Genomic DNA, 27,675 nt, shown 5'->3' on the forward strand with positions numbered 1-27,675 from the left:
GCCTCTCAGGCCTGGGTGATGACAAGGCCCAAGACTACCCGACAGTCAAAGCTGCAATCATGGATGCACTTGACATTAGTCCGGAAACGTTCTGCCGGCGATTCCGGGAGAAGACGTATCCTGCCGGGGCCCATCCCCGGGCCGTGGCTCAGGAGCTCTTGCACACCGGATGGCATTGGTTGCAGCCCGACCAATGCACCGTGGCGGCAGTAGCGGAACAGCGTGCTACAGTGCTGTACACCATAAAGAGACTGAATACTGATCTAGGGATCCAGATGAAATCTGTCCATCCTACAGCAGTGGCTCATAGGGGCTTTGATGTGCATTAGATAAAGGGCTCACAACCATAAGCAGTTAATCATAGGGACATTGCTAATGATGGAACCAGAGCAGTCACCACACAAGCTGAAACAGACACAATGTGGCTTTACCAGTTGCTGTTGCTGAATCAGGCAGGTAGACAATGGGGCCAAAGCAGAGGCAGGGCAATGTTGGACAAAAGGGTGAGACAATAAAAATTAACTTATGAACAAATTAGAAAAGCCATTTGTTTCAAAACTTACTCACTTCCCCAGCCAAATTCTGGTGCCAACCCCAATGGGTACATTCAAATAATGCAGCATATTATACCAATCAAAACATGGATTCCAAGTTCCAGAGCAAAATATTTGTTTTAAAACAACAGCCTACAGTATCCAAACACTTGAGAGACAGAAAAAAACAAGGTTACTTACCAGTAACTGTTGTTCTTCGAGATGTGTTGCTCATATCCATTCCACTATAGGTGAGTGCGCGCCCTGTGCACGAGTCTGTGGAAGCTTTTTTGCCCTAGCAACCCCGGCGGCTCGGCTCCAGCGCCCCCTGGAGTGGCGCGCACATAGCACGGCATATAGGGTGCTGCCAACCACGCGGGCCCTCAGTCCCTTCTTTCTGCCGACTCCGACAGCGGGGACGGAGGGTGGGTGTGGAATGGATATGAGCAACACATCTTGAAGAACAACAGTTACTGGTAAGTAACCCTGTTTTCTCTCTTCGAGTGATTGCTCATATGCATTCCACTATAGGTGATTAGATAGCCATACCTTTGGTGGCGGGAAGGAGTCACTGGCGAGAGGCCCTTCTCAGTACGGCTCTGCCGATGGCTGCGTCCTCTCTTGCCTGCTGCACGATGGTGTAGTGAGAGGTGAAAGTGTGGACCGATGACCAAGTTGCCGCTCTGCAGATATCCTGAAGGGGCACTCATTCTAGGAAGGCCGCAGAGGAGGCCTGCGCTCTGGTTGAGTGTGCCGTTACCGGTCCCGGGAGAGGCACCTTCGCCCTCTAACAGGTGCAGATGCAGGCGGTGATCCAGGTGGAGATGCGCTGTGTGGAGACAGGTGAGCCTTTCATGCGGTCCGCGACTGCGACGAACAGTTGCGTGGACTTCCGGAACGGCTTGGTCCGGTCTATGTAGAAAGCCAAGGCTCGCCTGATGTCCAGTGAGTGCCATCTCCGCTCCTCCTCCGAACCGTGGGGTTTAGGAAAAAACACGGGGAGGAAGATATCCTGGTTATAATGAAACTGGGACACCACCTTAGGCAAGAAGGCCGGGTGGGGTCTCAGTTGTACTTTATCCATATAAAACACTGTGTAAGGGGGCTCTGAGGTCAAGGCTCTTAACTCAGAGACCCTCCTAGCCGATGTAATGGCTACAAGGAAGGCCACCTTCCAGGAGAGGACTAGCAGTGGGCATGTAGCCATAGGCTCAAAGGGGGGAACCTGTGAGCATAGTAAGGACCAGGTTTAGGTCCCAGAGAGGTAATGGTTCGCGGACCTGTGGGAACAGCCTCTCTATCCCCTTGAGGAACCTGATGGACATTGGGTGAGAGAAGATAGACCTCCCTTCTACGGGGCAATGGAAGGCCGAAATGGCCGCCAGGTGTACCCTCAGAGAGGCCAGGGCTAGGCCCTGCGTCTTTAGGTGTAGCAAATACTCCAGAATGGCTTGTATGGTAGAGGCCAGCAGCAGGATACCCCGTGACTGCGCCCAGCAACTGAAATGTTTCTACTTTGCCCGGTATACAACCTGAGTGGAAGGCTTTCTGCTTCCCAAGAGGATGCGCTGGACCTGCTCCGAACAAGCTCTTTCCCCCTCTGCTAACCACGGAGCCTCCATGCAGTCAGGTGGAGGGAGTCCAGGTCCGGGTGGAGTAGGTGACCCTGGTCCTGGGAGAGGAGATCGTAGCGCCTCGGGAGCGGGATCGGTGTGGCGATGGATAGGTCGAGCAGCATACTGTACCAGTGCTGTCTCGGCCATGCCGGTGCGATCAGGATAATGTCCGCTCTGTCCCTCTTGATTTTCAAGCGAACCTTGGGAAGCAGTGGAACCGGGGGAAACGCATACAGTAGTGGTCCCGCCCAATGTGTCTGAAATGGAGCCCTGCTCGCGCCCGTGCAGCAAGCAGAACATCGGGCATTTCTTGTTCTGTAAAGTGGCAAACAGGTCCAGATGGGGAACACCCCACTTGCGGAAGAGAAACTCTGTGACCTCCCCATGAAGTGACCATGCGTGGCGGGGTAAGAACGACCTGCTGAGGCGATCCGCCTCGTCGTTCCTCACCCCTGGGAGGTGAGAGGCAACCAAATGAAAATCGTACCTCACCGCTAGGATCCATAGTTGAAGCGCCTCCTGGCACAAGGCCGAGGAGCATGCTCCCCCTTGTCTGTTGATTTAAAACATCGCTGCGGTGTTGTCTGTGAGGACTTGCACCACCCTGCCCCTCAGGAAGCGGAGAAAAACCCTGCAGGCTAGGAGGACTGCACGGAGCTCTCGAATGTTTATGTGGAGGTTTCTCTCCTGTGGCGACCATTGGCCTTGTGTACTAGGGTCACGGGTCATGTGGGCCCCCCAACCAACATCGGAAGCGTCTGTAATCAGTGTTACAGAGGGAACAAGGTGTGCAAAGGGGACTCTGGTCATTATCCGTCTCGGGTCTGTCCACCAGTTCAGGGACGCTAGGACCAGTGACTACTCTGCTCAGCGAGTGTCTGGCTGGGGCGTAAATTGAGGCTAACCACCCCTGAAGGGGCCTGAGTCTGAGGCGAGCCAGCCTCTCCACATATGTGCATGCCGCCATGTGCCCCAACAGTTGGAGGCAGTGCCTGGCTGTCGTCATGGGGGACCTCTGTAACTGGGAAATGATGGCAGTCATGGTTTGGAACCGGGGTAGTGGGAGGAAGGCTCTGGCCTGTACTGCATCTAGGGTGGCCCCGATGAATTCTATGCGTTGCACAGGGGTCAGCGTGGACGTCTGCTCGTTGATGAGCAGACCCAACCTGTTGCATGTTGCGCACGTTAGGGCTAAGCTGTTTGTCACATGATCCCTGGACCGTCCCCGCAGCAACCAATCGTCCAAGTAGGGGAAGATTTGAACCCCTCTGCGCCGCAGGTAGGCTGCTACCACCGCTATGCACTTTGTGAACACCCTGGGCGCTGAGGAAAGGCCGAAGGGGAGGGCCGAAAACTGGTAGTGGCCACCAGCTCCCGTAAAGCGGAGGAAACGTCTGTAGCCCGGGAGGATAGAAACATGAAAATATGCGTCCTTTAAATCGAGGGCAGCATACCAATCCCCTGGATCTAGTGTGGGAATAATGGAGGCTAGGGAGACCATGTGAAACTTGGGCCGTCTGATGAACTTATTTAGACGGTGAAGGTCCAGAATAGGCCGGAGGCCTCCCTTTGCCTTGGGGATAAGGAAATAACGGGAATAAACCCCCCTGCCCCTTTCCGTAAGGGGGACTTCCTCTACTGCCCCTAGGCGGAGCAGGGAGCGAACCTCCTGGAGAAGGAGTTGCTCGTGAGAGGGGTCCCTGAAGAGGGACGGGGTAGGGGGGGAATCCGGCGGGAAGGCTGAAAGTTGCAAGGCGTAACCTCTCCGCACCACACTTAGCACCCAGCGGTCTGAGGTTATGCCCTGCCACTCTCGGAGGAACGGCCACAGCCTGTCTCTGAAGGGCAGGGTGTGATCCAGGTCGGCTACGAGAACCGTGGGAATGGGGGAGGTGCCACCCTCGAGCGTCCCATCAAAAGGGGCGCTTATTGTTTTTCCGCGGCCCTGGTTGAGAGCCCTTGGCAGGGCCTGGGCGGTCCTGGCAGTTGGGCTGTCTAAACCGCTCACGACCTCTCCTAGGTTGAAGTGGTCTAGGGGGTAGTCTGGGAGCGGGTTGCTGTTGCCTCTGAGGCTGCTGTCTGCCCTGGCGTTTTGGGGCTTGAGACACGTACAGGCCCAAGGACGTCAGTGTGGCTCTTGAGTCCTTCAAGGCGTGTAGCTTGTCGTCCGTTTTATCAGAAAACAGGCCTGTGCCCTCAAAGGGCAGGTCTTGTATTTCCTGCTGAACCTCGGACGAAAGGCCTGAGGACTGTAGCCAGGATGATCGACGCATGACTACACCTGACGCCATTGCTCTTCCCGCTGCGTCTGTTGCGTCACTGGCGGATTGTAACATAGCACCGCCCACCGTTGTCCCCTCTTGGAGCAGGGTGTTAAAATCCACCGCGAGGTCTTGGGGCAGGGCCTGTGCAAACCTCTGGAGTGACGACCAGAGATTTAGGTTATATCGCCCCAAGAGGGCCTGATGGTTGGCTATGCGAACTTGTAGTGCGGCAGTTGAGTAGACCTTCCTCCCAAAAAGGTCCAATTTTTTATTTTCCTTGTTCTTGGGAATGTTTGATTGGGCACCCTGTCTTTCCCACTGGTTAACAGCATCCACTACCAGTGTGCCCGGGGCTGGGTGGTTATAGAGGTACTCAAAGCCCTGCTGTGGGACGTAGTACTTCCGCTCCGCAGTCTTTGATGTGGGGGCTACCGAGGCTGGGGTCTCCCAAATAGGTCTGACCAGCTTCAATACTCGGTCATGAACGGGAAGTGCCACCCTAGATGGGCCTGCTGAGGCCGAAGATAGGGTCCTCCTCCTCAGAGAGCTCTTTGAGGTCGATCTTTAGGTTCTCCGCTAGCCTTTTTAAGAGCTCTTGGCGTGTCTTAAAATCGGGGAGCGGAGTCCTCTGGTCCCTGGATGTCGTGTCAGGGGGAGAGGAGGCGGAGGACTGTGGCAGGGAACCCGTGGAAGGTCCTTCCATAGGGTCCGAGTCTTCATCGGAAGAGTGGTCATTGTCCTGTGTACTCTTAGGTGGGGGAGGAGGTTGGGTCCTCATTGAGGGTAGAGACCCTGTTCCCTGGGCTGTTTGTGGTGGCCAGGGTCCCCAGTAGGGCCATTGCCATGGTCCTTGCCCCCAAGTCGGTACCAGGCCCGGTACTGGGTATGAGATAGCCCCTGTGTGAGCCGGGCTTAGGGAGCGTCGGCTCGTCTTGTGCCGCTCTTTCTGAAGAGATGGGCTGCGCGAGAGTGGTGAGCGGTCCCTGTGGCGCTTGCTGGGCTTGCGGGAAGGAGAGTAGCTGGAGGAAGATGAAGACCTCCCACGTGCCTCGGTTTTACGGCGACGTTTGCCCACGTGAGCCCTAGGACTGCGAGAGCTACGTCCCCTATCCGGGCTATGGCGAGGTACCGGAGGGATCCCCGGTGCCGAGGACTCTGGTGCCGGGGCCCGTACGGGGCTGTGCGAGTGGGTTCTCGAGGTGTGGTGGTGCCGATGATGCCGTGCCCGTCCGGGGATTGAGAACGCCGATGCGGTGCCGGGGCATCTCTCGGTACCGAATGGCGCGACAGTGACTTCGGCTTATACTGGTACCGAGAACTGTCCCTGGGTGCTGGAGACTGGGGCCGCCGATGCCGCCGATTGTGCCGGACTACGTGTTCGGGACCGTGAATAGTGGTACCGGTCCCTCTCCCTCGATACCGGAGGGCGACTCGTTGGGCTCAGGGTCCGGGATCGAGGTCTAGTCTGGCGGCTAGGTTTCTCACGCCGCCCTGGATGACTGGCGCTGACTGAGCAGGAGTGATGACCTTCTCCCCGCGCCGGTATTAGGCTCTCAGCCGGGGATCTAGACCGGTGCCGTGTTTGCATTTGGGTCACCGGGATCCGCACCGGACTGTGCTCCGAAGATCGAGAGCGTCTACCTCTTGTTGGCACCGTGTCTCTCGGCACCGAGGATCGTGGTCGGTGCCGGGTGCCCGAAGATGAACGAGAACGGTGCCGTGCAGAGCTGGAGTGGCTGCCCTGGGAACCTCCGGACCTCCCCGGTGCCGCGGTGTGGAGGGGCTCGACAACTCGTGGTCGGCGCGGGGGGGGGGGGGGGGTTCTCGTTTTCCCCCTCCCCGACCATCTGGGGGGAGACACTGAATCCCGTCTCCTCTGCCCACCGGGGTAGCCCAGCGCGGGCTTACCCCAAGACGCGGTCCCTAAATCCCTCGGCCGAGGGAGGGATGGAGGCGTAGGCAAGGCCATGAGGACTCGTGCTGCTGCAAACGCCTCTGGTGTCGACGGCCCCTGCAGGGGCTCTCCCCCACCCGCCGGGGTCAGGGGAGTCTCCCTGCGAGGAGACGCCGGTGCTGGAGTGGTCTCGATGGCCCGTGGCTGGGGCATCTCCCGTATCACCCCCTGCTGTACCGGTTGCAGGGGGGAGTCCATGGTTGCGGCCACCGGCCGTTTTTTTCTTTTTCGGTATCGTCTTCTGCGGTACCGGTGCCGATGTCGGAGCCGGAGGAACGCTGCGCACAGATGAGATGCTTGGTGCCGTCAGCGACCTGGAGGGCTCAGAGTCGGGGCATAGTGCCGATTCCATCAGAATCGCCCGGAGGCGGGCATCTCTGTCTTTTTGCGTTCGGGGCTTGAACGATTTACAAATGCGGCACTTGTCTTTGCGATGCTGCTCCCCGAGGCATCGGAGGCAGCGATCATGCGGGTCGCTCACTGAGAAGACCTTGGAGCAAGCCACGCAGTTCTTGAACCCCGTGGAGCCCGGCATGGTTCCAGTAAAGCCTTTAGGGCTAACTATTTACACTATAAATGAATAAACAACTTAGAGTCCAGAGGTTGCTACTTGTGACGACGCAAGGGGCAAGCGTTCCACTGACCGTCACTGGCGGAAAGAAGGAACTGAGGGCCCGCGTGGTCAGCAGCACCCTATATGCCGCGCTATGCGCATGCCAGTCCAGGGGGCGCTGGAGCCGACCCACCGGGGTTGCTAGGGCAAAAAAGCTTCCGCAGACTCGTGCACGGGGCGCGCACTCACCTATAGTGGAATGCATATGAGCAATCACTCGAAGAGAGAATTATTATTTATCACTTTTCAGAGAAACAGTCAGGCACTAAATCAGGGACCTCCTGCATATTACAGTATTTAGGTTATCACAGTGATATGCAGTTACTCATAGAACTAATATCAAAATGGATGTACATCCTGGGCCTGATATCAAGCCCACTGATTTCTATGGGTTTATGGGCTCCCTATATGCTTGAGTATGTGGTTCAAAGGGTATGTCCACTCTGCAAACAGAAGGTGTGATTGCAGTTCCTGTAAACATATGCAAGCTAACTTTGATCTAGATCAAAGTTACCGTGAGTAAACAGCTATATAGCTATGGCAGCACAGACCAGCTCCTTGACTATGTATCCAGGATCTTTGATGGGCTGTATTCAGGAGACTGGCCTGTGCTGCCATCCCTGCTGCTGAGGCTGTACTGCTGTTGGAGGAAAACTGGCTCAGAAATGCCTACATGATCTATGATCACACCGCCTGATGGCAGTGTAGACAGACCCTAAATGAAAATCATTTATGTATTGCATGAAGCTACAAACATGAAGATGCACTGTGGGTACATTTACTGCTGAATGAAAAAAGCTCTGACTTGATTTAGAGAATGTTTGATCCTTAAGGTTTTTATTTTTTTATTTTTAAGAACTTTTGCTTTAATAGCAGTGTTTAATGTTACTACTACTAAAGTATATATTTATGGGTCCAGTTTTATTAAAGAAATCAGACCTCCTGTTTGCTTTGAGCTCTGATGTAACGTAAGAGGAATGCACTTGATCATATGTCACCCATATAATTCATTCAAGTCCTATGGGTCCAAGTTCATTAATTACCGGCTGCTTATCCAAGTGGGTTATTTCTTGTTTGTACATGACTTTTAAAAATAGTAGCTAACTTTTGCAGCAAGTGCCGAAGGGAGATCTCCGAATGTCTCTGTTATAACAGCGCAAGTTTGAAATCCAGCACTAGCCTGCCATTTTTTCTTGTATCACTTAAAGCAGGCTTGAAGCTAAATACTGCCATTATGTCCGTATACCATAGGTCTAATTTTATACATTGAGGTTGAGTAGTTTTAATAGAGATAATCAACTACTGCGAAATCAATTAGTGTGTCTGTGGGGCTGACCTTTATATACTGAAGAAGTAGCAGTTCAAATGGCAGGAAATATAAGTGGAGATTCTAAATAACAGCCCAAGTAGAAGTTTATTAGATTTCAATGTTAGCATGGGGGCAGATTCAAAAAAAGAGTTAACATACAGTATTGGGAAAAGACCATGAGATTAAAGGATGTAGTCAACGCATTACAAAGCTAAGAACACAGCTATTATGCCTTGGCACCTTGCTATTCATGTTTTCTGCAATTAGTTTTTGTGTCTTAAATTCCAGTTGCAGGTCTTTAGAGTACAGAACAGCCAAAGATGTGAAAGTAAATAAATATGTTCCAAAAGTTCAATCAGTATTAGACATTTCTTAGAGTACAGATTTTTCAAGATGTCCATTTTAACAGCTAGTGCATAGTAAAATAATAAAGAAAAGTAAAGAATAGATCTTAACACCAGAGTAATAACTCATTTTTCATTTCTAAGTATCATATATCAGTGTGTCAGCTTAAACATAGCTAATAGTTTTATGGATCTTTAAGTTTGAATGATTTTCTTGATAATGAGTAACTACTACATAATGCTACCAGCCTTTGCCAAGAAATGAAAATGTAAAATCTAAAAATCAAGAAAAGAAAGTTTACAAACCCTCAAGCTGGCAAGCATTTCCTACAGTGAAGTTTAATCATAACTCAGCCATGGCAGCACTACAAACATTATCAAGGAATCAGTTAAGTCATATTAGTCCTGATCCAAAGCCCATTAGAGTTTATGAAAACACCTGGATAAAAATTTTCAAAAGCTCCTGTGTAACAGGCACATTTTTGAAAACTTTACCGTCAATGGATTTTGAATTTGGCCTATTGTAAAGAACCTTTGTACTTAGGGATCATTTTGACTATCTACTTAGAGGGCTTTAAAAAGTGTGGGCCAGATCCTCAGCTGCTGTCTATCAGTGTAACTCCACGATGACAACTGTCATTTTACACCCTTCCATGTGATACAATAGCACTCTTTGCACACCTGCAGAGGTTTACAGCTATGTGGCTGGGATACAACAAGAATGATAGCTGGTCCAGTCCAAAGTTCCCAGTCAGTCTGATTTACATCTGCATTACCACCTTATGCACTTTTGAAAACTAAGATTGAGTCCCACTGAAAAGCAATGGGTTTTAGACTAAAGTTCCACCTGACTTCTACCTCCATGTGGAACACTATTGACTTTCAATGGGACTTAGGCTTCTTTGTCACTTTACTCAGCTTTGAAAATTTCACCCATATACTGTGGAGGACAGAAATTGGTTCTTATTCACTCATTTACTATATTGGTTTTTATGGTGTATATGTAAGATTTCATTTCTCGAAAGCAAAAATATTTTAAAATTTCCATATAGTTCAACATTTTATACCTTTTTACAAATATATCACTGCCCCATTTAGCTATGGCTCTGTATTAAAGACTTGGTAGCAAAGTAAGTCAGGGTGATATCTTATTTTTTAAACCAATGGAGAATGCAGAAGCATTGTAACTCCCACTGACTTCAAGGGAGTTTCATCGGGGGAACAAGAAAGAATCATGGGGTTTTAGCTTTTTTTGATGAAAAAGTAATGTTAATAGAGACCAACCCATTTCTTTGTGACCTGACTTTGAGCAATGGGCAGGAGATTAGAATTGGCATTTCTACTAATACCACTCATCTAGCTTTTTCTTCTGAAGGGAAAAGTCTGTACATTTTAAAATCAAAGATCTCACCTGAAATTAATAGATAGAATCTTTTAGCGCATGAGGTTGGATAAGTCTTGGTCTGAATCTATAATCAGATACTCTTATTGAGGCTTCTGATTGTTCCTGCAAGCTTGGTGACATTCTGAACACAGGAATTTAATAAAACGAGCATACAGAAAAGAAAAAAAATGATCAACACACAGCTACAACATTCCATGTTAACGATGTTTTTAATACTCATTTTACTAAGAGTTGCAGAACAATGACTATTGAATTTCCATTCATCAGCAGCCAACAAGATATGAATGAGCATTAACTCCAAATAAAAACTAGCTCATAACATCAAATTGTGCATTTAAAAAAATAATTACAAATCGTTTTTAAAAGGAAGATTAATAGTGGAAGCAACAATGAATATAAAACATGGTTGATAGGCTTTCAAACAAAAATAAATTCAAGTATTATTTTGTAAAGTTCCTCAGACATTTGTCTTTAAATTTTATTTGTGCAATACCCATCTTTGCATAGTAAAGAAAACTTTATAAAACTCTAATTCTATGTAATTTGTTTCTTTTAACATGCACCTACAGTATATTTAATTTGTCTCAGAGCTCTCTGATAAAAGGATTAGGTCAATTCAGTGGGATCATGCAGCATACTAGTAAGAGCTGTATAGTTACTGTACATTTTCTTGTCCAGATAATCATTAAATAATGGAGCAAAAATATAGTGGGTGAAATGGGGACTTGTCATTGCTTAACATTTACTCTATTAATATTAAAATGTGACACTTGTTATGATAAATTAACATATGCAGCAGGTGTAATCTACTAAATGTGTCAAATGAGTGCCTTAGAAAATCAATATCTAGCTAAATGGTTAAGACTACATAACCCTAGTACCACAGAAAAGATTTATTAGAATCCACTTTTGTGAGTTATGTGATGTCACTTACATCCTGTACATACAGAGCATAAAGCTTGTGGAGCTAAATAGTGGAGCGTAAATTCAGTCAAGAAACCATATTTCCTATGAAACGGCTAGTGTAACAAAAAGTTACACCAACACTTACCATATGTACATAATATTTGGGGACCACTGTGGTCTGATTAAAAACATCACATCGCACATTTACAATGTTATTTGTGAAATGCTTATCATCAAAGTTTTATTATACAGGTACTTACATTAGACACCTAATTGATTTTGTAACCACAATGGCATTTCTACTGTGGTTACCACATTGATTCTGGAGTAGAACCAAAATGTGCAGCTTAGTGCCTGTCAGAGTGATTATACCTTCCATACCCAGTAGCAAAGTGGAACTAGGCAATATAGTGCCAGCAGGCACTATCACAGTGCAAGTACTTTGAGTTCCCCTCAAGTATTCATTGTCATCTAACATTAATACAACCAAATTTCTTACCCTGAAGTCAGGTAATGTTGAAATAATGCTGTAATAGCCCTGTTATCACAATATGATCTAGATCTATATCAATACAGACTACCTAAGTGTAGCACCTCTTACTCATAATGCAATAACAGTGGTAGCTTTAACATAATCACAATATTATCTAAAATATCATTTGACAAATAATTCTCTTGTCTGCAAAACAGTATAGAGTAGTTTTTGTGGGAAAGACTTCTTCAAGAATATCCAATCCCAAAGTATTTGAAATACATTTACAGGCAAAAATGTTTTATTGAACAAAGTAAAGCCAAAACAATACTGTAGTAATTGCTGCACTAATTTTTTCCATGTATTTCCTTTTAAATAAATATTAAAGCTAAAGTCGGAAACTGACAACATTTGAGCAAGGAAATGAATGTCAGGAGTATGAAATAAGACCTAAATGGAGTTCCAATTATAGGACTAGTGCCCTCTCATTTACACTAATCTAAATCAGGGCTAATTCCACTAAAATCTGTCAAGTTACCACTGTAAACCAGAGTAAGTAAAACTACGAACAGGCTCTAAAGCTTTTCTTTGCCCAGCTCACTAACGCCTAATTCCAATGCCTGTTAAAGTTAATGGGAGCCCTTCCACTACATCAGTGGGCTGGATTGTGCCCTGTGTGTGAACATACAAGTAACAGCATTGATGTGTCAACCCTCTGAAGTGAAATCTGAACAAATCCTAGGAGTGACAGTAACCATCCGTAGTAGAAATAGTAACTCTCCTGATTGTACTTTGAAAGGTGATAGGTACTAAAGAGGGAAACTCAGAGTGACTTGGATGTCTGGATCATCTTTGCAAGCCTGCCACTAGGGGAGACAGGAGAATGGATGGGAAAATAGAGACTAAAATGGGAAGCATTAGCCTGTTTCAAGCTTTCAGCATTTTGTGAATATTTTAAGGCTCACTTAAGCTTGTTTTCCTTTCACTTGGGAAAGCCAGACAGAGTAAAATAGTTGTTAAAATTAAAAAGATATGAGCTCGGCACTTCTGTGATTAATTTGAGGGTGTCAATTTTCTTACACTATATACAGAAAATTTGCATGACAGCCAAAAAAGTAATTCGAGAGACTTATTAAATACATAAACATTTACACATTTTAATGGTTTTGTTGGGTTTTTGGTTTCAAGCATACAAACTTTAGATCACGCCTGCTTGGTGCCAGAACTCCCTGCATCTGCATGCTACATCTGCCTTTTTTGAGCAAGCCCAGAACACCCTCTATACAACATGCTAGAAAGATTAAAAGGGGAGCAAAATTAAAGCACCAAAAATAGATTTACAAAGAGAACAGAACCTTTGTAAGGAAATCCTTCAATAAAAATCTGTGAAATATGATGTCAATCTCTTATTTCCATTTTTTCTTTTTCTTTCTTTCTTTAGAAGAACTATAGATTATCATGACTGCTCAAAAACAATAGCTTCCATACCCGAAGGAATTTTGGTTCAAGAGAGAAAACAGGGACAATGAATCCACAAAATAGGGAGCTATGGTATCCAGAGAGAAAGAATGCACTGTATTGGTGGAAGAAAATTTCATAAAATGAGCCTAATGTAACACCTTCTCTGCGTTCTGTGTTTCTTGTTTTCTTCTCTGTATATATTTGGGTGCAGATCTTGCGTGGGTTGGCTTGCTAGCTTGTTTGTTGTATATATGCCATGCAGTTTACCCTTTCCAAAATTAGCTGCTCATGCCACTGGAGTTTGTAATTTAATATGAAAAAAAATAAGTCATGCGAATTCAAGTTACAAGTTAGAGTGCCAACAGGCTGGGGAAAAAATTGTCTATTTTACTGTTGTGAAATAGTTCTCGTATTGCACTTGATTGGTTTTTGCCCCCTTTTTCATTGTTTGAAACAAACAAAACAAAAACAAACAGTAGTCCATCAATGTCTTCATTTTTTTTTTTAAGAGAAAGGTGAAAGGAAGGGAGTATTTGAACTTATCTCCAAAAAAGACAATGTTCCTTCACCCCATCCCCAGCAACCCAACTTTAGGTTTGTAGTCATTGCCGTTTCTAATGTTCTTCTTTATTGACTGAGTTCCTGCACAGTGAGAGCAAAGACTTCATACCCAGAATCCAGTAGTGCAAGAAGAAGCTTTTCCAATTAAGTTCCTTCAGATAGGACCTTGCTGATTTGGATCATACCTTCTCTTTTTGACATTTCTTCCAGTTTGCGTCAAAAAGGAGATGAAATGAGGAGGAAGAACACAAAACATTAGTTAGTACTACTTCTCTCACATTATGCCTAATGCCATAGTAAAGTAATAAGCTCACTTTGAGGTAGTCTCACAAACTAACCTTACAGTGAAGTGATCTTGAGGGGGTTTGGACACACATTGTATTACAATATCAATTCCTGGTGGCTCTATGAAGTTTAAAATTGCACATTAAATCTATATAATGTATATAATTAACTTTGGTTTTTTTTTGCACAGTACTGCAAGTGGCAGTCAATCCTATTTAGATGGAAAGTTCTTTTAGACTGCATGACATGTCTGTACATTAAGCCAGGAGAGCATTTGTACATCACTTGGAACCATTCAAAATAGCCTTTCTGTAATTTAAGAGTATCTGGCTGTTATAACAGGTGCTCATTAATGTCCAAAACAGATCTTCTACAAATGAGGTGACCATGCCCACTCAGGTATCCATCTTTGACTGGCTCCACTGAATCCACAGATAATTTGGTCCATTATAAAATTATCTTAGTGCCTCTGTGAGCCTTTACTATACTATGGATAAAGTGCTTTGAATCTCCAGTAAGGTACAAAATATAGCAGATACTGAGACACTGCATTCGAAGGAGAATGGACAGAGACTTTTAATTGGACAATTACAATTTAGCTTTTATACTAATGTCCAGTCTCCTACGATATTGATGCCCTATATCAATAAACAGCAAGACATTACAAGGCAACAACAAAAATTGGGTGCAACCTCCCCATAATCTGGCTTTATGTGGGGCATCAAGCAAGGGGCTCATGCATTTAGTCTTAACATTGGGCATGTGCACCACTACCGCCACCAAATTGTCATGCAAAAGACATAGAACAGGAATTAAAAATTATATACACAAAGCCCAAAATGTCCTTTTTGTCTGTGCTCTCCCATAACCACCATTGCTGTAGTGTTTAAGTTGAAAGAAAGCCTTTGCTAAATTGTACAGGTGACTTCGGGATCAGTGCAAAAAGAGAAATTCTGCAGGACAGATCTTTCAGAGAACCCGACAACTTTAATCTTGTGCCAGTGCCTGCTTAGCTGTCTGTAACTCAGGCATGCATGCATTATAAGAGTTACAGGCTTTTCAAATTTCATTAATTATTTCACTTTTTATACAAAAGTGTTGTACTAATCCTCATTGTGACTCAAACTGACCGCACTATTTAGATACATCAACCCAACAACCTCTGTAGCATTCATACTCTATGAGTAGATTGATATTAATAGATACCCTTCCTAGACAGAAAAACTATATTAGGAAGTTTGAATAATATTGACGATTTAAATCCAAACCAAAACTTGCCTGGATGTACTCCCTCTGCCAGTTTCTGTTTTCTGTGGTATGTGAAAAGGAGTACTTTAAATGACTGTCTATTTTTTGTTACATGGCATACTGAAATTCAAACCCCATTAACCAGTTTTATTTATTTTTAAAACAAATCTGAAAAAATCAGATCACCAATACACGTGGAAAAAAAAAGATGATTTAATCCAGTCCATTGAGCTCCAAATTAAAAGGAGTATTCTGGAAAATGTTTGCATTCATGTTATTTTAAGGGAACAAGGGACTAAAAAAGCCTATACTAAAGTGAGGTGGGCTGCCTCAAGTTTTTCTATTACACTGATGAGTGGGCTCTGTGACTTTTAGTACAAAGTTACAGTGGGCAGATGTTTTGCTAGCTTCCCAATATGACTCTCCAGTCTTTCCAACTGAATCCTTGCTAGAATAGTACTCCTGAGCAGCACAACCCTGCTAATGATGTCTCTGAGCAGTGATGGACGTGCTTTGGAACAATTACCAAACTCTTGTGGAACCATAACACAGTCCACATCATATAAAATGTCTTCTATGGTCTATTTCTAAGCCACAAATCTCACTTCACTCATGCCCTACAGTTTATTAAATGAAAGCCCATTCTTTCAAAGGTAAAAATTAACTAAGCTAATGCCTTTCTTCTTTTTCAGTATTTCCTTAATATGTTGAATCAAAATGTTAATTTTCCTCTGGTCAATCATTAGTAACAACAGTTTTCTCCATAATAATAGTCTTACAGTCATCGTGCCTGAAAATGAAGGGTGTTGGGATCTAGATGTGACACTCAAAATGAGCACATGAAATTGTTTTTGAAATACACTAGGCTTGATGTTCAGCCAGTCAATTCTGCATATTAATTTTATGGTTAGAAACAACCTTGCCCTTACATAGCTTATCTGAGTATCTCACAGGGCTTAACCAAGGTGGATAGCATTATCTCACTCAAGGTTATACAATAAGCCAGTGGTAGAAGAATTCAGGCCTCCTGACCAAGAGTCCCATGCTGTAACCACTAAAAAAACCCCATCTCTACTCAAAACACGCTATATGTTGAGATGAAGACACCAGTCCTTCATTTAAAAACATGCACACAGGGGTGAACAAATCTTGGGTTCCAAAAAGTCATTACTAGAAGTTAGGGAACTGACATTACAACTGAAGGATCCTCATTTATTCATTCAAGTGAAGGGTAGCAATTTAACATAACGAATGTCCTACTCTGTTCTGCTAATCCTCCATAATAGCTAAGTTTCAAGCACTGCTAGAGAAGACATATTGTATATTCCTTCACTGTCTTCCTGACAAACACTGATCAGCAGAATCAGCTGAGCCCTCCAGCATGTTTTATCAAGATCGTCACCTGTCTGTATGATTGTTTCCCTCACCCCTATGCTTTGCAGGGTTTGGTACAAATGCAGTCCTTGCATTCAGAAAGCACAAGGACAGTCAGATTAGCGCACACAGGAACGTTAGACTCCCCAAAAGAGCCATGCTCCTCCCACACACTAGCCAGCAGAACAGGCCATATGTGCTGTCAGGGTGCAGAGGCACATGCCACACTCTGTTAAAGGATGTTGCAGAGGCTGTGCTTTGTCCCAGGAAGCACAGTGCCTCAGGAGCTCCCAATGTGGCTTTGCACTGACCCCTACCTGCAGGTTGTGGCTTCAAACCATGCATTAACCCTTACTATTTAAAAATAAATGTGTCAACAAAGCCCAGTTCATATAATGGACTAAAGGCTACATTCAAATCCAATTTCATCAAAGACTACTGTGCTATATTTTTGTAATTTAAAAAAGCCAAACACAGCTTCTGATTACAAAACCAATTACTAGCAGAAACAATGTATATCAAAGTGCAAACCATTTTTATCGCAGAGTTGTAAAATACTTAAAACAGAGGTTTAAAATGGAAGTGTTGGAAGATCATTAGTTTTAGCAATGCCTTGTTAAATGTTTAGTTCCCCAGAACTAAGCACAAACTCAATCACATTCATCCCCCAAAGGAGTACATTTGGCTTCCATTGAAGAGAACACAAATTTGTGCATCTGAGTGCAGAATTTGGCCTACCACAGGAGGGTAGCTATCTGGGTCCTATCTTGAAGGGGTGGGAGACAGGCCTGGCTAGGATTGTCAGGTCTGTGGTCTTTCCCTACTGAATGGCTCACCTGCCTTTGGAAATAGCTGTGCTGAGATACTGAAGAGCAGCCAGACCTCTCTGGCCAGTAGGGGTATCTCTACATAGCGTTTTGAAGTGAGCCTCCCAGCTGGGATTGACTCCCTTCCTACGCTTCAGAGCCTGATCTCCAGCCTGAGTTTCAACTTCAAAATGGTGGGTAAACAGCTCTTTTTAAAGGATTAGTACAAATCCTGCTACCCTGAGTGTCGACTGGGAGGCTTGTTCCAAATGCTGTGTAGACATACCCTAACAGGAACTTCACCTGGCTTCAGTGCTGCTTCAGGGAGACAGGTATACTTCCTGTGTGCTAGCAATAGCTGCTCTTTGGCACGCTTTCTTGGCTCCTTCTGATCATTCTTCCTCAGCAGCAAAGAGCAGAAGCACTAAAACCACTTCCCGTCCATTCCACGAGTGGTTGCTCTTTAAGGCTCCATATCCTCCTCCAGCACATGCAGGCAGTTGCTCTTCATGACTTCAGGCCCACTCATGCTCATTAGCCATCGGAGGAAAAAAGACAGTGTGAGTGCCTTCACTAATGCAGTAAAAGCACCAGTGGGAGAAAGCGATGAACCCTTGGAGGAGGGGTCATGCTACACAGAATGAAGCTGAGGCCACCATCTTAATTTCTGCATTGGCTGGGGTTTCATTGTTTTTTTGGTACACTTTAGCCATAGAACTCTTGCATGGAACACAGCATTAACTAGTTTGTTTTTTTTTACATTTTATTCCAGGTTCACAGTAATATAATTCAGCTTCCATTAAGCCCTGACTCCAAGAAAAAACAACTTTATTACTTCTGTTTAAAATAAAATACTCACAACAAAACTGTAACAAGCCACAGTGCAAAGTAATAATCACCTACAACATTTAGGATAGTTGCTATGACAGCATAGTTTATTCTTTGCAAAAATAATTATACAAAAAAAGCCTTTGCTACCCCACAGTCAGTAACTGTGATGTAACAATATTCTTCTCCTCTTTCCTTGTGTGTTTTGAGAAGAGCACAGTATTTTTTTTTAAAAATAGAACAAGATGCAGATAAGAAACTAGTGCACAAATACACACTGCCTATTTTATATTGCAGCTAACTATTAGTGTTGCTATTACAGTATTTTATGTTCTTACAAGTCAGTGCTTTCCTCCATGTTCACAGAAATACAAGGTTTTGCCAAAAATTTTAAGGGATACTCCAAAGATCACTAGTCCCTACAAATAAATAATGCCTCTCTCAAGTTTCCCCACACTAAATCTTGAAAATGTGAGCAAGCCTACAGTAAACAGGCTGGCTGCTATGTGAAATTGCAAATTAAAACAACAAAGCTGGGGGATGTGATCAGCAGCCTCAAAACAGTGACAGAGCCTAGGGCACCAGCTTAGCTGGCCCTAGTGCCATCTGTCAGCATGAGGAACAGTAGACATAGCATGTTATTTGATTTTGAGCAGGTGGATTCATGCTGTGCATGGGCCCACTGAACACACTTTGCAAGGAAATGCAGAGTGGAAGGAAAAACAGATGTGACTGACAAACCAGAGAGCTGGTATGTAGTTCCTATATAAAAGATACACAGCGTTTCAGAATGTCACTGCACAGGCTCTCTACTCTATTGCCCTACAGCATAACAGAAACATAGCATTTCTGATTTTTTTTTAAAAAACTTTCCTGTATCTACATTAAAAAAAGCTCAGGATTTGGCTCCATTTGAATTCCCAAAGGTGCCTTTATGCAGAAGTTTAAGGATTGGGCAAATCTTTGGTCCACCTAGTAATCCTCCACTTGGCAGGAAAACTCTGTTTTTTTAGCAGATACTACTGGGAATAATACTGTACCTAAAATTTTTTACCTGCCAAAGCACCTCCCCGAGTCTGGTTATTTCACATTCTGAGGACTATTATGCAGTCTCAAATGAAATTTTTCACATTTTTTTTAATTTAATCCTTACCAGTACTACTACTTAATAATATTGTTATTTATTTACCAAGAATCCCCTTTAAAATGTAAAAAACTATCAAGCCAGCATTTAAAAAAGCAACTGAATTCCTTACTCTTCCAGAACTACACATGTATATATTCACCGCTGTCAAGTAATTCTATATTCAAAAAAGAACTGGAAATTGGGCCTAAATGTGAAATTCAGAGGGCACACACACACACGACTGCCCACATTATCTAATCCCTCATTCCATTTCCACTTCAGTCCTTAAGGAAGCATTGTAATGATTTGTAGGGAAGTCCATGGACCCATGAGAGAGGCCCCTAAACGCTACTGCAATACAGAAAATAATAACTATCAAAATATTAAGCAATTTTGTGAAGCAAAATATAATCCTTAACAGGAACTAGCAACATTTAACTCAAATTCACTAAATATGTACCCTAAGATCAATGTGCACTGAACATTTTACTGGGAGTTAATCTCAACATCTTTTCTTTCTTATTTTTATCTGTATCTTTCCATAAAATGTCTAAAAATAAATCCAAGACCGATTGTTCTATAGTTAACTTTATTTCTTTAAAGAAAAACTTTGTTTTGCTAATTTATACCAAACTGACCCACTAACTTCATGAACAAAATTTGCTTAATTGCAGCTTACGTTTGATTTGAACTTGACACCACAGTACTGCTAACCTGTGGAACAGAAATCACATCTCCTAGTTTGTAAAGTATTGGTTACCTTTTCTCACATTCCTAAAGACTGACACATCACTTGCTTAAAAGGAAAATTAAAACCCACACTATTAGTCTTGGATATCCTACAAAAAAAAAAAAAAAAAAAATCTGGAAGCAAAGTGTGAGAGGGCCTACCTTGTGCTAGCCTTCTTCCACATACGAGGGAAAAAGCCTTTTCAATTTTCCCCAAAAAACATGCACTTCAAGCTGTGAGCTAGGCCAGGCCATTGTATTTGAGGTTCTGCTACAGAATAAATATTCATATCTTGCTCTTTTTAAAATATTGAACTTCTGATATTTTCAATATGATAGCCTACTCATACAGGGATACCAAATACTTTTACATTTTTGTATGACAGGATGACATGAGGGATGCAAAGTGGAACATTTGTATTGGTGGTTTAAGTGATGGGGAGCAGGTTAGTTTTGTTCTGGACAAAAATATGCTGACAATACAAAGAAAAGCAATTAATGTTGTATTATTTAAGCCAGAGTTGGACCATTTAAAGTACTGATTCAGGAACATACTTAAGTGTGAATTTACTTTTATCCCTATTCAGGACAGCACTTAACTGCTTTAAGCAAGTAGGTTAAGCATATACTAAACTGCTGTCCTGGACAGTGATATTTTCCTGAATCCAGATTTACAGTACTAGTATCCAGAAGCCACTAACACACAAGATAGATCTTTAAAAGAGTTTCTGGGTCTAAATTTAAAAGAATATGCCTTGGAATACATAACATTTTAAACAATTTTTTACCTCAGATGCATTCTAAAATCTATTTTTTAGGGCCGAGCACCAACATCTGCACCTGGATAAACGTATATGGCTCCCATTTTCTTCACTGGGAGCTGCATGTGTCTAATGGCCAAACACAGACTTCAAGGCACATTCTGTCATTTCTGAATAGGTTATTCAATCATGTAACTCCCATTGTGTTAATTCCAAGGAAAAGAGTCCAGAAGTGGAGGAAGGACAGACTTAACATTATTACTTGTAGGTGTAGAAAGGAACAAATTCTGCAGTCCTTAATTACGTAAAGACTTCAGTGGGACATTTGCTCAAACAAGGAATACAGAATTTGGCTCAAGGGCCTAAATAGAATTAACAATACTATAATTAAAATTAGTTCTCTAAGTAAATTACATATTTCTATAAAATGTATATGCTATATTAATGTAGACAGCTAATTTTGTTTTATAATTTTGCATCTAATAGAACCTGTGCTAGATAAGATGCAAAGTACAACACAACAACACTAATTAATGTTTCATAGATTGGGCCTTTATACATTATAAGCAATCTTGCATTCTCTTTGCTTGCAGAAGGTCCAATTACTTCATCGGTGAGTCTGCATGCAAAAGACTGTAAATCAAGACCAGAGGCTGCATACTTCAAAATACCTCAACTATTGTCCTGCTTTTAACCATGCATTGAATGTCGTAAGTAACAAAGAGCCACATTCTTCCATCTTTAAATGTGAGACATTGTCAGAAATTTTGTGAGAAAATTTGATGAACAAATACAGGTCGTCATTAAGACTATCTTGCTAGGAAGATATATTAATTTGGGGCCAGATTCTACCCTTATATTTAGTCAAAGCTATTGGCAACAAAGGAGAGGAGGGCAGAATTTTATTCTTAAACTTTGATATGTTGTCAGTATGGTAAAAAAAAAAAAAAAAAAGGATTATAAATAGGCAAGTGGGATATTTTTTGCTCATGTCTAAAGCACAGACAGAATAAAGTATTTTTACCCTTTTCTTTCTTTTTAATTTCATTTCGTTTTGAGCTGCCATCATACCACTTTAATTTTAGTGGGTTCACATACCACTCCCAAGGGAACTGTGATTGAAAAATTAGGAAAATAATCTTTTTTTTTTTAAAACCACAGATTGGATGTCACTTCTCTTGCCTTATTTGAACATGCAAAGCAATTTATATGTCCCCTAGATTTCTGGCTCTTAATATAGCTGATCTGAAGTGCTTTTTAAAAATTCAAAATCAATAAATACTAAAAACGATTTAAGCACTTCAGTGATTATTGCTTGCATCCTGTTCCCAGCCTGAATAACTTGGCTGAGCACTGGTGGCAAAAGTAGGAAGATATTTTTCATTCAGGTTGCTCCCACTCTCCCTCTGCTACTCCAGTTCACTGTCTGAGAGTAGCCTCTTCTGACTCCAACCCGGCCAATACCCGGCCCTCCCCTGTCAAACTGCACATAAGCTGCTCCCATGGAACTGGACTCTGCAATCCTGACCACCGCAAAGCCTAAAAAGAGCCCTCTGCAACCATAGAGATGGAGGCAAGACTTGTCCCTAATAGAATAGAAATGTGTAGCATTAACATGACATATTAATGGGTTTTAAAAGTAAACAGATTTTTTTCTAACCTACCCAGATTTGAAGTCAGGGTTGTGTTTCTCCTAGAAGAATTAGTGAATCCACAAACATAAAAAACAGTACACAGCTATATTTCTTATAAAGCTTTAGATGATTTGATGTAATAGGCTTTTGCAGGAGAAACTTAGAATCCTGAAATCTGATGTTGGCTAGTATGCAAAAAAGGAAGATTTCTAAAAATTGTGTTTCTAAATACATGTGTAATTTTCATGACTACCCATGTATTGCATGTATTATCAAAGATTTAAGGTCTTAAACAAGTGATTTTTTAATTTGTACATTTTAGATCACTGGTTCTCAACCAGGGGGACACTATCCCTGGGGTTATGCGGTGGTCTTTCAGGAGATACATTAATTGATCTAGATATTTGCCTAATTTTACAACAGGCTACATAAAAAGCACTAGCAAAGTTAGTACAAACTAAAATTTCATACAGACAATGGCTTGTTTATACTGTGCTATATACTATACATTGAAACAGAAGTACAATATTTATATTCCAATTGATTTATTTTATAATTACATGGTAAAAATGAGAAAGTAAGCAATTTTTCAATAATAGCGTGCTGTGACACTTTTGTATTTTTATGTCTGATTTTGTAAGCAAGTAGTTTTTAAGTGAGGTGAAACTTGGGGGTACGCAAGATAAATCGGATTCCTGAAAGGGATACGGTAGTCTGGAAAAGTTGAGAACCACTGTTTTAGATAACCTTCAGACAAACCCACAATTAAGGGTCAATTGTTGTTGCCATGCATAGCTGCACAAAAACACACCCACAATCTTAGCTGTCTTCTCTGACTGCAAAATTGGGGAGCGTTATCACCTTTGGTGGTGGCTAAACACCTTGGGCCAGATCATCAGCTGGTGTAAATCAAGCTAACTCCACAGAAGTCAGTGGAGCTTTGCTGATTTACACTAGTTCCAAATTTAGACATAGTGTGTTAGTTTGATATGGGCAGGATGTGTGTAACTAACACTACAATGAAAAGCATGATTTTATACCTTATCATACATAACAGTCCAATTCTTTAAAAATATAACTATTTTGGTCAATGGGAGTTACACCCGGAATGAACTTAGCTCAATATATGTTTTATATCAATCAGTGATAATATACTAGAACTGCACAGGGATCAGTTTTTTTGTCTCAGAAAAAATTCCGAGATTTTGAAATGATTTCCCATCCCAAATCCTGGACGAAAAGTCAAAATCTTGAAAATGTTCATGAACTGACAATCTGCAAAAATAAAAATATCAGTTTGGGTTAATCAAAAATCATTTGTTTCAATAATTTTGAAATGTGTTGTTTTGATTTCTTTTTTAAAACTATAAATTAACAACTTTCTAAATAGAACTTTTCATTCTGAACATGTCAAACATTCCATTTCAACACTCTCAAAAGTTTCCTCAACGTTTTTTCAAAATGGGAAATTTCTCGAACCTGACCATTTCCCAGGAAAGGTTTCTTTTTCAATGAATCAGCATTTTTGGCATAAAAACATTGTGTCAAAAACCAAACACCTCAGAACAAACTCTATAGTGTACTTCATATCTCGATTAGACACAGAGCAGCCGTGCATCAGTTTTCTAGCATTGCTGTGCACAACTTGTGTTCATGTATTTTTCAAAATATCCCTTTTGATTTCCTACCACTATGTTTCGCTCTCTGCAAAGCATGCCAAAATAATACTGATATAGAGAGATGACTAGATCATCTTCCTGAGAAAAAAAGTATTTCTTTTTTCACTTTTAGATTTGTTTTCCATAATCGTATGAAGGTTAATCCGCAGGTACTACTGTTCTCCAACTTTGCACCCTGGTGACACCTGTGGGTTTTTAGTACATTTCTCCTTTTTTCAGTGCAAGTTTATCTATTTATTTTAGGCAGTATTTTTCACTTTGAGTCTTGTAGCAGGAACTCAAAACTTAGTGATGTAAGCAGAAAATAGAAATGCCATAGCCACTGAAGAGAAGACATGCGGCATTGCTTACTTAAAGCCCCATCCTGTCCCCCCAAGGACAATAGCTGCTACCAGGATGGCACCAGCGATGGAACCTATTATAAGATTGGTGGCACTAGGACCTGTGACAAAGGATTACGGGAAGAAAGACATAAGAACCAACCACTTCATTCATGACAAGGGAAACGTAATCAAGCAATTTAGGAAAACAAATTACCTACAAGATTTCTCTAAACATTTTCAAAGGGCCCAACTTGCTTTTCATTAATTGTAGGAATAAACAAAGCTATTGTAATGTCTCTCACTGTGCTATGCTTCCTTTCTAATACTAGATTTTTACCTATTTCAGAAATTAACACTGTCATTCACTTCATTTTCTATCTTAACTATTCCAATAGATACATAGTAAAAAGGCTTAAAATAGGATTCAAGGGGTAATAAAATATGAATGTTGTACTTAATGCCTACTTATTTCACTCCCATGGAAAATGAAAAAACCAAAAAGCTCACCAATTCTTTTTCATATAGTTTTGATCTTGTAAGGTGCTGAGTACCCTCAAATCCCACTTATTCCAATTTGAGGTGAGTGTTCAGCATCTCTTAAGAGGCACACAGCACCGTATAGTCCCTCTGGTTATGTCAACCCTAAGTTTACTAACTAGACAGAGTCTGGCAGAAATGGTGGAGGAGTAAAAGGGCATGATACAAACAAAAAATAATAAAGATCTGTAATTGAAATAAAGGCTGCATTCCCACTAAGCATTCCAAACATCAGAGCATCTCTTCATCATCCTCAAGGAGCCACTGAACAACAAAGCAGGGCAAAAAGGGAAAAAGAGAAGGAAAAAAAAGTGGCAAAAATCGATTTCATGTAATTTTCTCTGAAAAGGCAAGGAAACACTTGAGGATCAATTAAGAATCTCTTACATAAGTGCTTTATTTGCATGGGGAGGAGGAGAAGAAAATAGATGTGACTATGATGATTGTTTGCCCAAATTAATTCCACACGACAAAATTCTCCGCTATCAGGCATGCTCTGATGTAAAACTACTGTCCCTAAATCCAAGGCAAAGTGAAATCTACTACAATTATTTTTTATATCACACATCTTATAATTGAACATAAACATTTAAATGCCCATTAATAGCCTTTCAAAAATAATACTAACGAGAAAAATCCAAAGAGAGCTCTCCTACTACAGTGGCCATTTTGCTATTCTAAATAGCACAACTGTTTTTGGTATCACAAGGTATTTGGAATACTGTCAGAGAGAGATACAGGGAGGAAAAGAGGAGACTCAAGAAAAGATGGGAGAAGGAAAGCAGAAAGGGGCAGGTGGATTAACTGAAGGAGTTCAGGGGCTAGTTCAGTGTCACAGATACCTTCTAATACTGCCATATCCCAGACAAATCAGTGAGAGAATACTCTACATTTTAAAATAATTTATCACAGGGACCTGTTTTTGAACAATACATAAGTCAGTTGTTTCTTTGGATTTGATTTTAGATATCAGGTCAGACTGAATAAAAAGCAAGCTCATCAACTTTTATTTGCAACATACAGTGCAAAGCCGTTCTATGTACAGCATATGTTTTACTAGTTCACGTCAATGCATGATTTAGAGATTAAACAGTATACATACCATGCTGCAGATCATTCGTGACTTATCATTCTGAATTAATATACAGAGCTTATAAAATTATTTTCTTGTCATCCTTAAAAACAATGGCTCAGATTCTACCACCCTTATTTATGTTGAGTAATGCCTTAGTCTTCTAATAATCTCATTTATGTCAAATGGGACTACTTGTGGTTACTCACCACAGATGAGAGGGTTGACTATGGCCCCCAAAATTATATCAAAGCAGTCTAAAATTCATTAAAATAGACCCTTTTAAAAATACTTCCTGTCTAGACAACACAAAGTATTCGGAGATGTTAAGAAGAATCTGAACTTTAAAAAGAAAACATAGTGAACTTAACAGATATGAGCAGTGCACAAACGTAACAATAAAATGTAAATTTTCTTCCAATGGAAAATGTATCTTACTGAACTTACCTTTCATAGTCAGACTTGGCTACAAATCAGTAACATTGAGTATGTTGGAGGATAAACAAATGCTGGTACATGGGCATTCTATTTCCAATTAAGATATTTTTCCCTCAAGTACCAGTAACCTTATGATTTTTCATCTAATATATTTGCCTGACGCAAAGCACAACTTCTATTGTTTTTTTGGTTGATGGATTTGGATTAAATGCAAGCATAATATTAGTAGAGGTTTTGCATACACAGCAAGTAACTGATTTACACAAAGTTTCAGAAGCTTTGGGAAATCCACAAATTATTTTTCTGCCTGGCCGGAGAAAGTAATTTTTCCACAAAAACACTGCAGCTAGTATATTTATCTGATAGTGACATATTTGTAATTTGGAAACAGAAGTCCAGAATGGCCATTTCTGGATATTTGAAACATGTACTTCTACAGAAAATAATATTTTCCATGTGTTTATTATATGTTTGATAAAACGTTTCATATATACTTAACAAAATTTAGTACATGTTAATGATTCAACAGTAGACTTGGAGTTAAGGAAAGCAAGCGATGACAGTACTGTCTGTGAATAAGTTTCCTGCCAAGCTGATTCAAATCAGATTCAAATAATATTAGACAATTCATGAAAATTAGATTTAGATAACAAGGAAAACCCTTTAAAGTTACTATAACTGTGGTGAATATCCATAAAGTCCTAATACAAATCATCTATTTGGGGACTTACCCAATGTATGTGTCACTGTAACTAGAAAAGGGATCTCTTTTCTTTCTAGCACAGAAAATAATTTAAAAAACCAAGCACCTGTGCCAAGAGCCTTAAATAGGGTGAAAGAGCATTATACTGGACAGTTGAGGGCCTTGTTAAAAAGATTCTTGCTAAAACTACCCTTGTTCCTGTGGAACCAAAGTAAATACCATAGTCGATAGATTAAGCGTGACAATTCCTATTCCTACAGATTAATTCCTCTTTTTGATAAATCTATCAAATATAGAAACTGAAAATGCCTATGGATTACACTCTGGGTGAAATCCTGCCCCATCGAACTCAATGGAATTTTGTTATTGACTTCAATGGGTCCAGGATTTCACTTGAGTTTTCAATGCAGAGACATGTCTAGTGTGATTCCTTCTGTGTAAAGAATTATAATAATAATTCCATGGTGCCTACAAGCCCCAGTCACAGACCTGGACCCCTGTATGCTAGGCACTGTACAAAAAAAAAAAAAAAAAAAAGATACAGATTAATTTGTTTACCAGAGAATTCTCCAGGTAACTAATATCAGTTTGGAAATTTATAAAAAGATTAGAGATGTATACTGGAAAACTATTTTTAAAGAATATATTACAAGATTGAGCATATGAGACAAGATAATTTTAAACATGAAAATTG

The 27,675-nt window shown here is 41.8% G+C and overlaps 1 protein-coding gene across 3 annotated transcripts in view; it reads right to left on the bottom strand.

The window, feature by feature from the left end:
- Window positions 1-8,403: 8,403 nt before the first annotated feature.
- Window positions 8,404-27,675, bottom strand: part of ADAM23 (ADAM metallopeptidase domain 23) — a 239,490-nt gene continuing 220,218 nt past the window's right edge. For all 3 annotated transcript variants that reach the window (XM_067548777.1, XM_067548774.1, XM_067548778.1), the window contains 2 exons: window positions 24,260-24,350; window positions 8,404-13,641 (listed from right to left, as the gene is read on the bottom strand). In XM_067548777.1, coding sequence (XP_067404878.1) covers window positions 13,593-13,641; window positions 24,260-24,350 — 140 coding nt within the window. In that variant the 3' untranslated portion in view covers window positions 8,404-13,592. The remainder of the gene's footprint in view (window positions 13,642-24,259; window positions 24,351-27,675) is intronic.

This window comes from Emydura macquarii, unplaced genomic scaffold, assembly GCF_026122565.2.
Source record: "Emydura macquarii macquarii isolate MOO-44397 ecotype Brisbane River unplaced genomic scaffold, CSIRO-AGI_Emac_v2 contig_1253, whole genome shotgun sequence".
NCBI classification, from domain to species: Eukaryota; Metazoa; Chordata; order Testudines; family Chelidae; genus Emydura; species Emydura macquarii.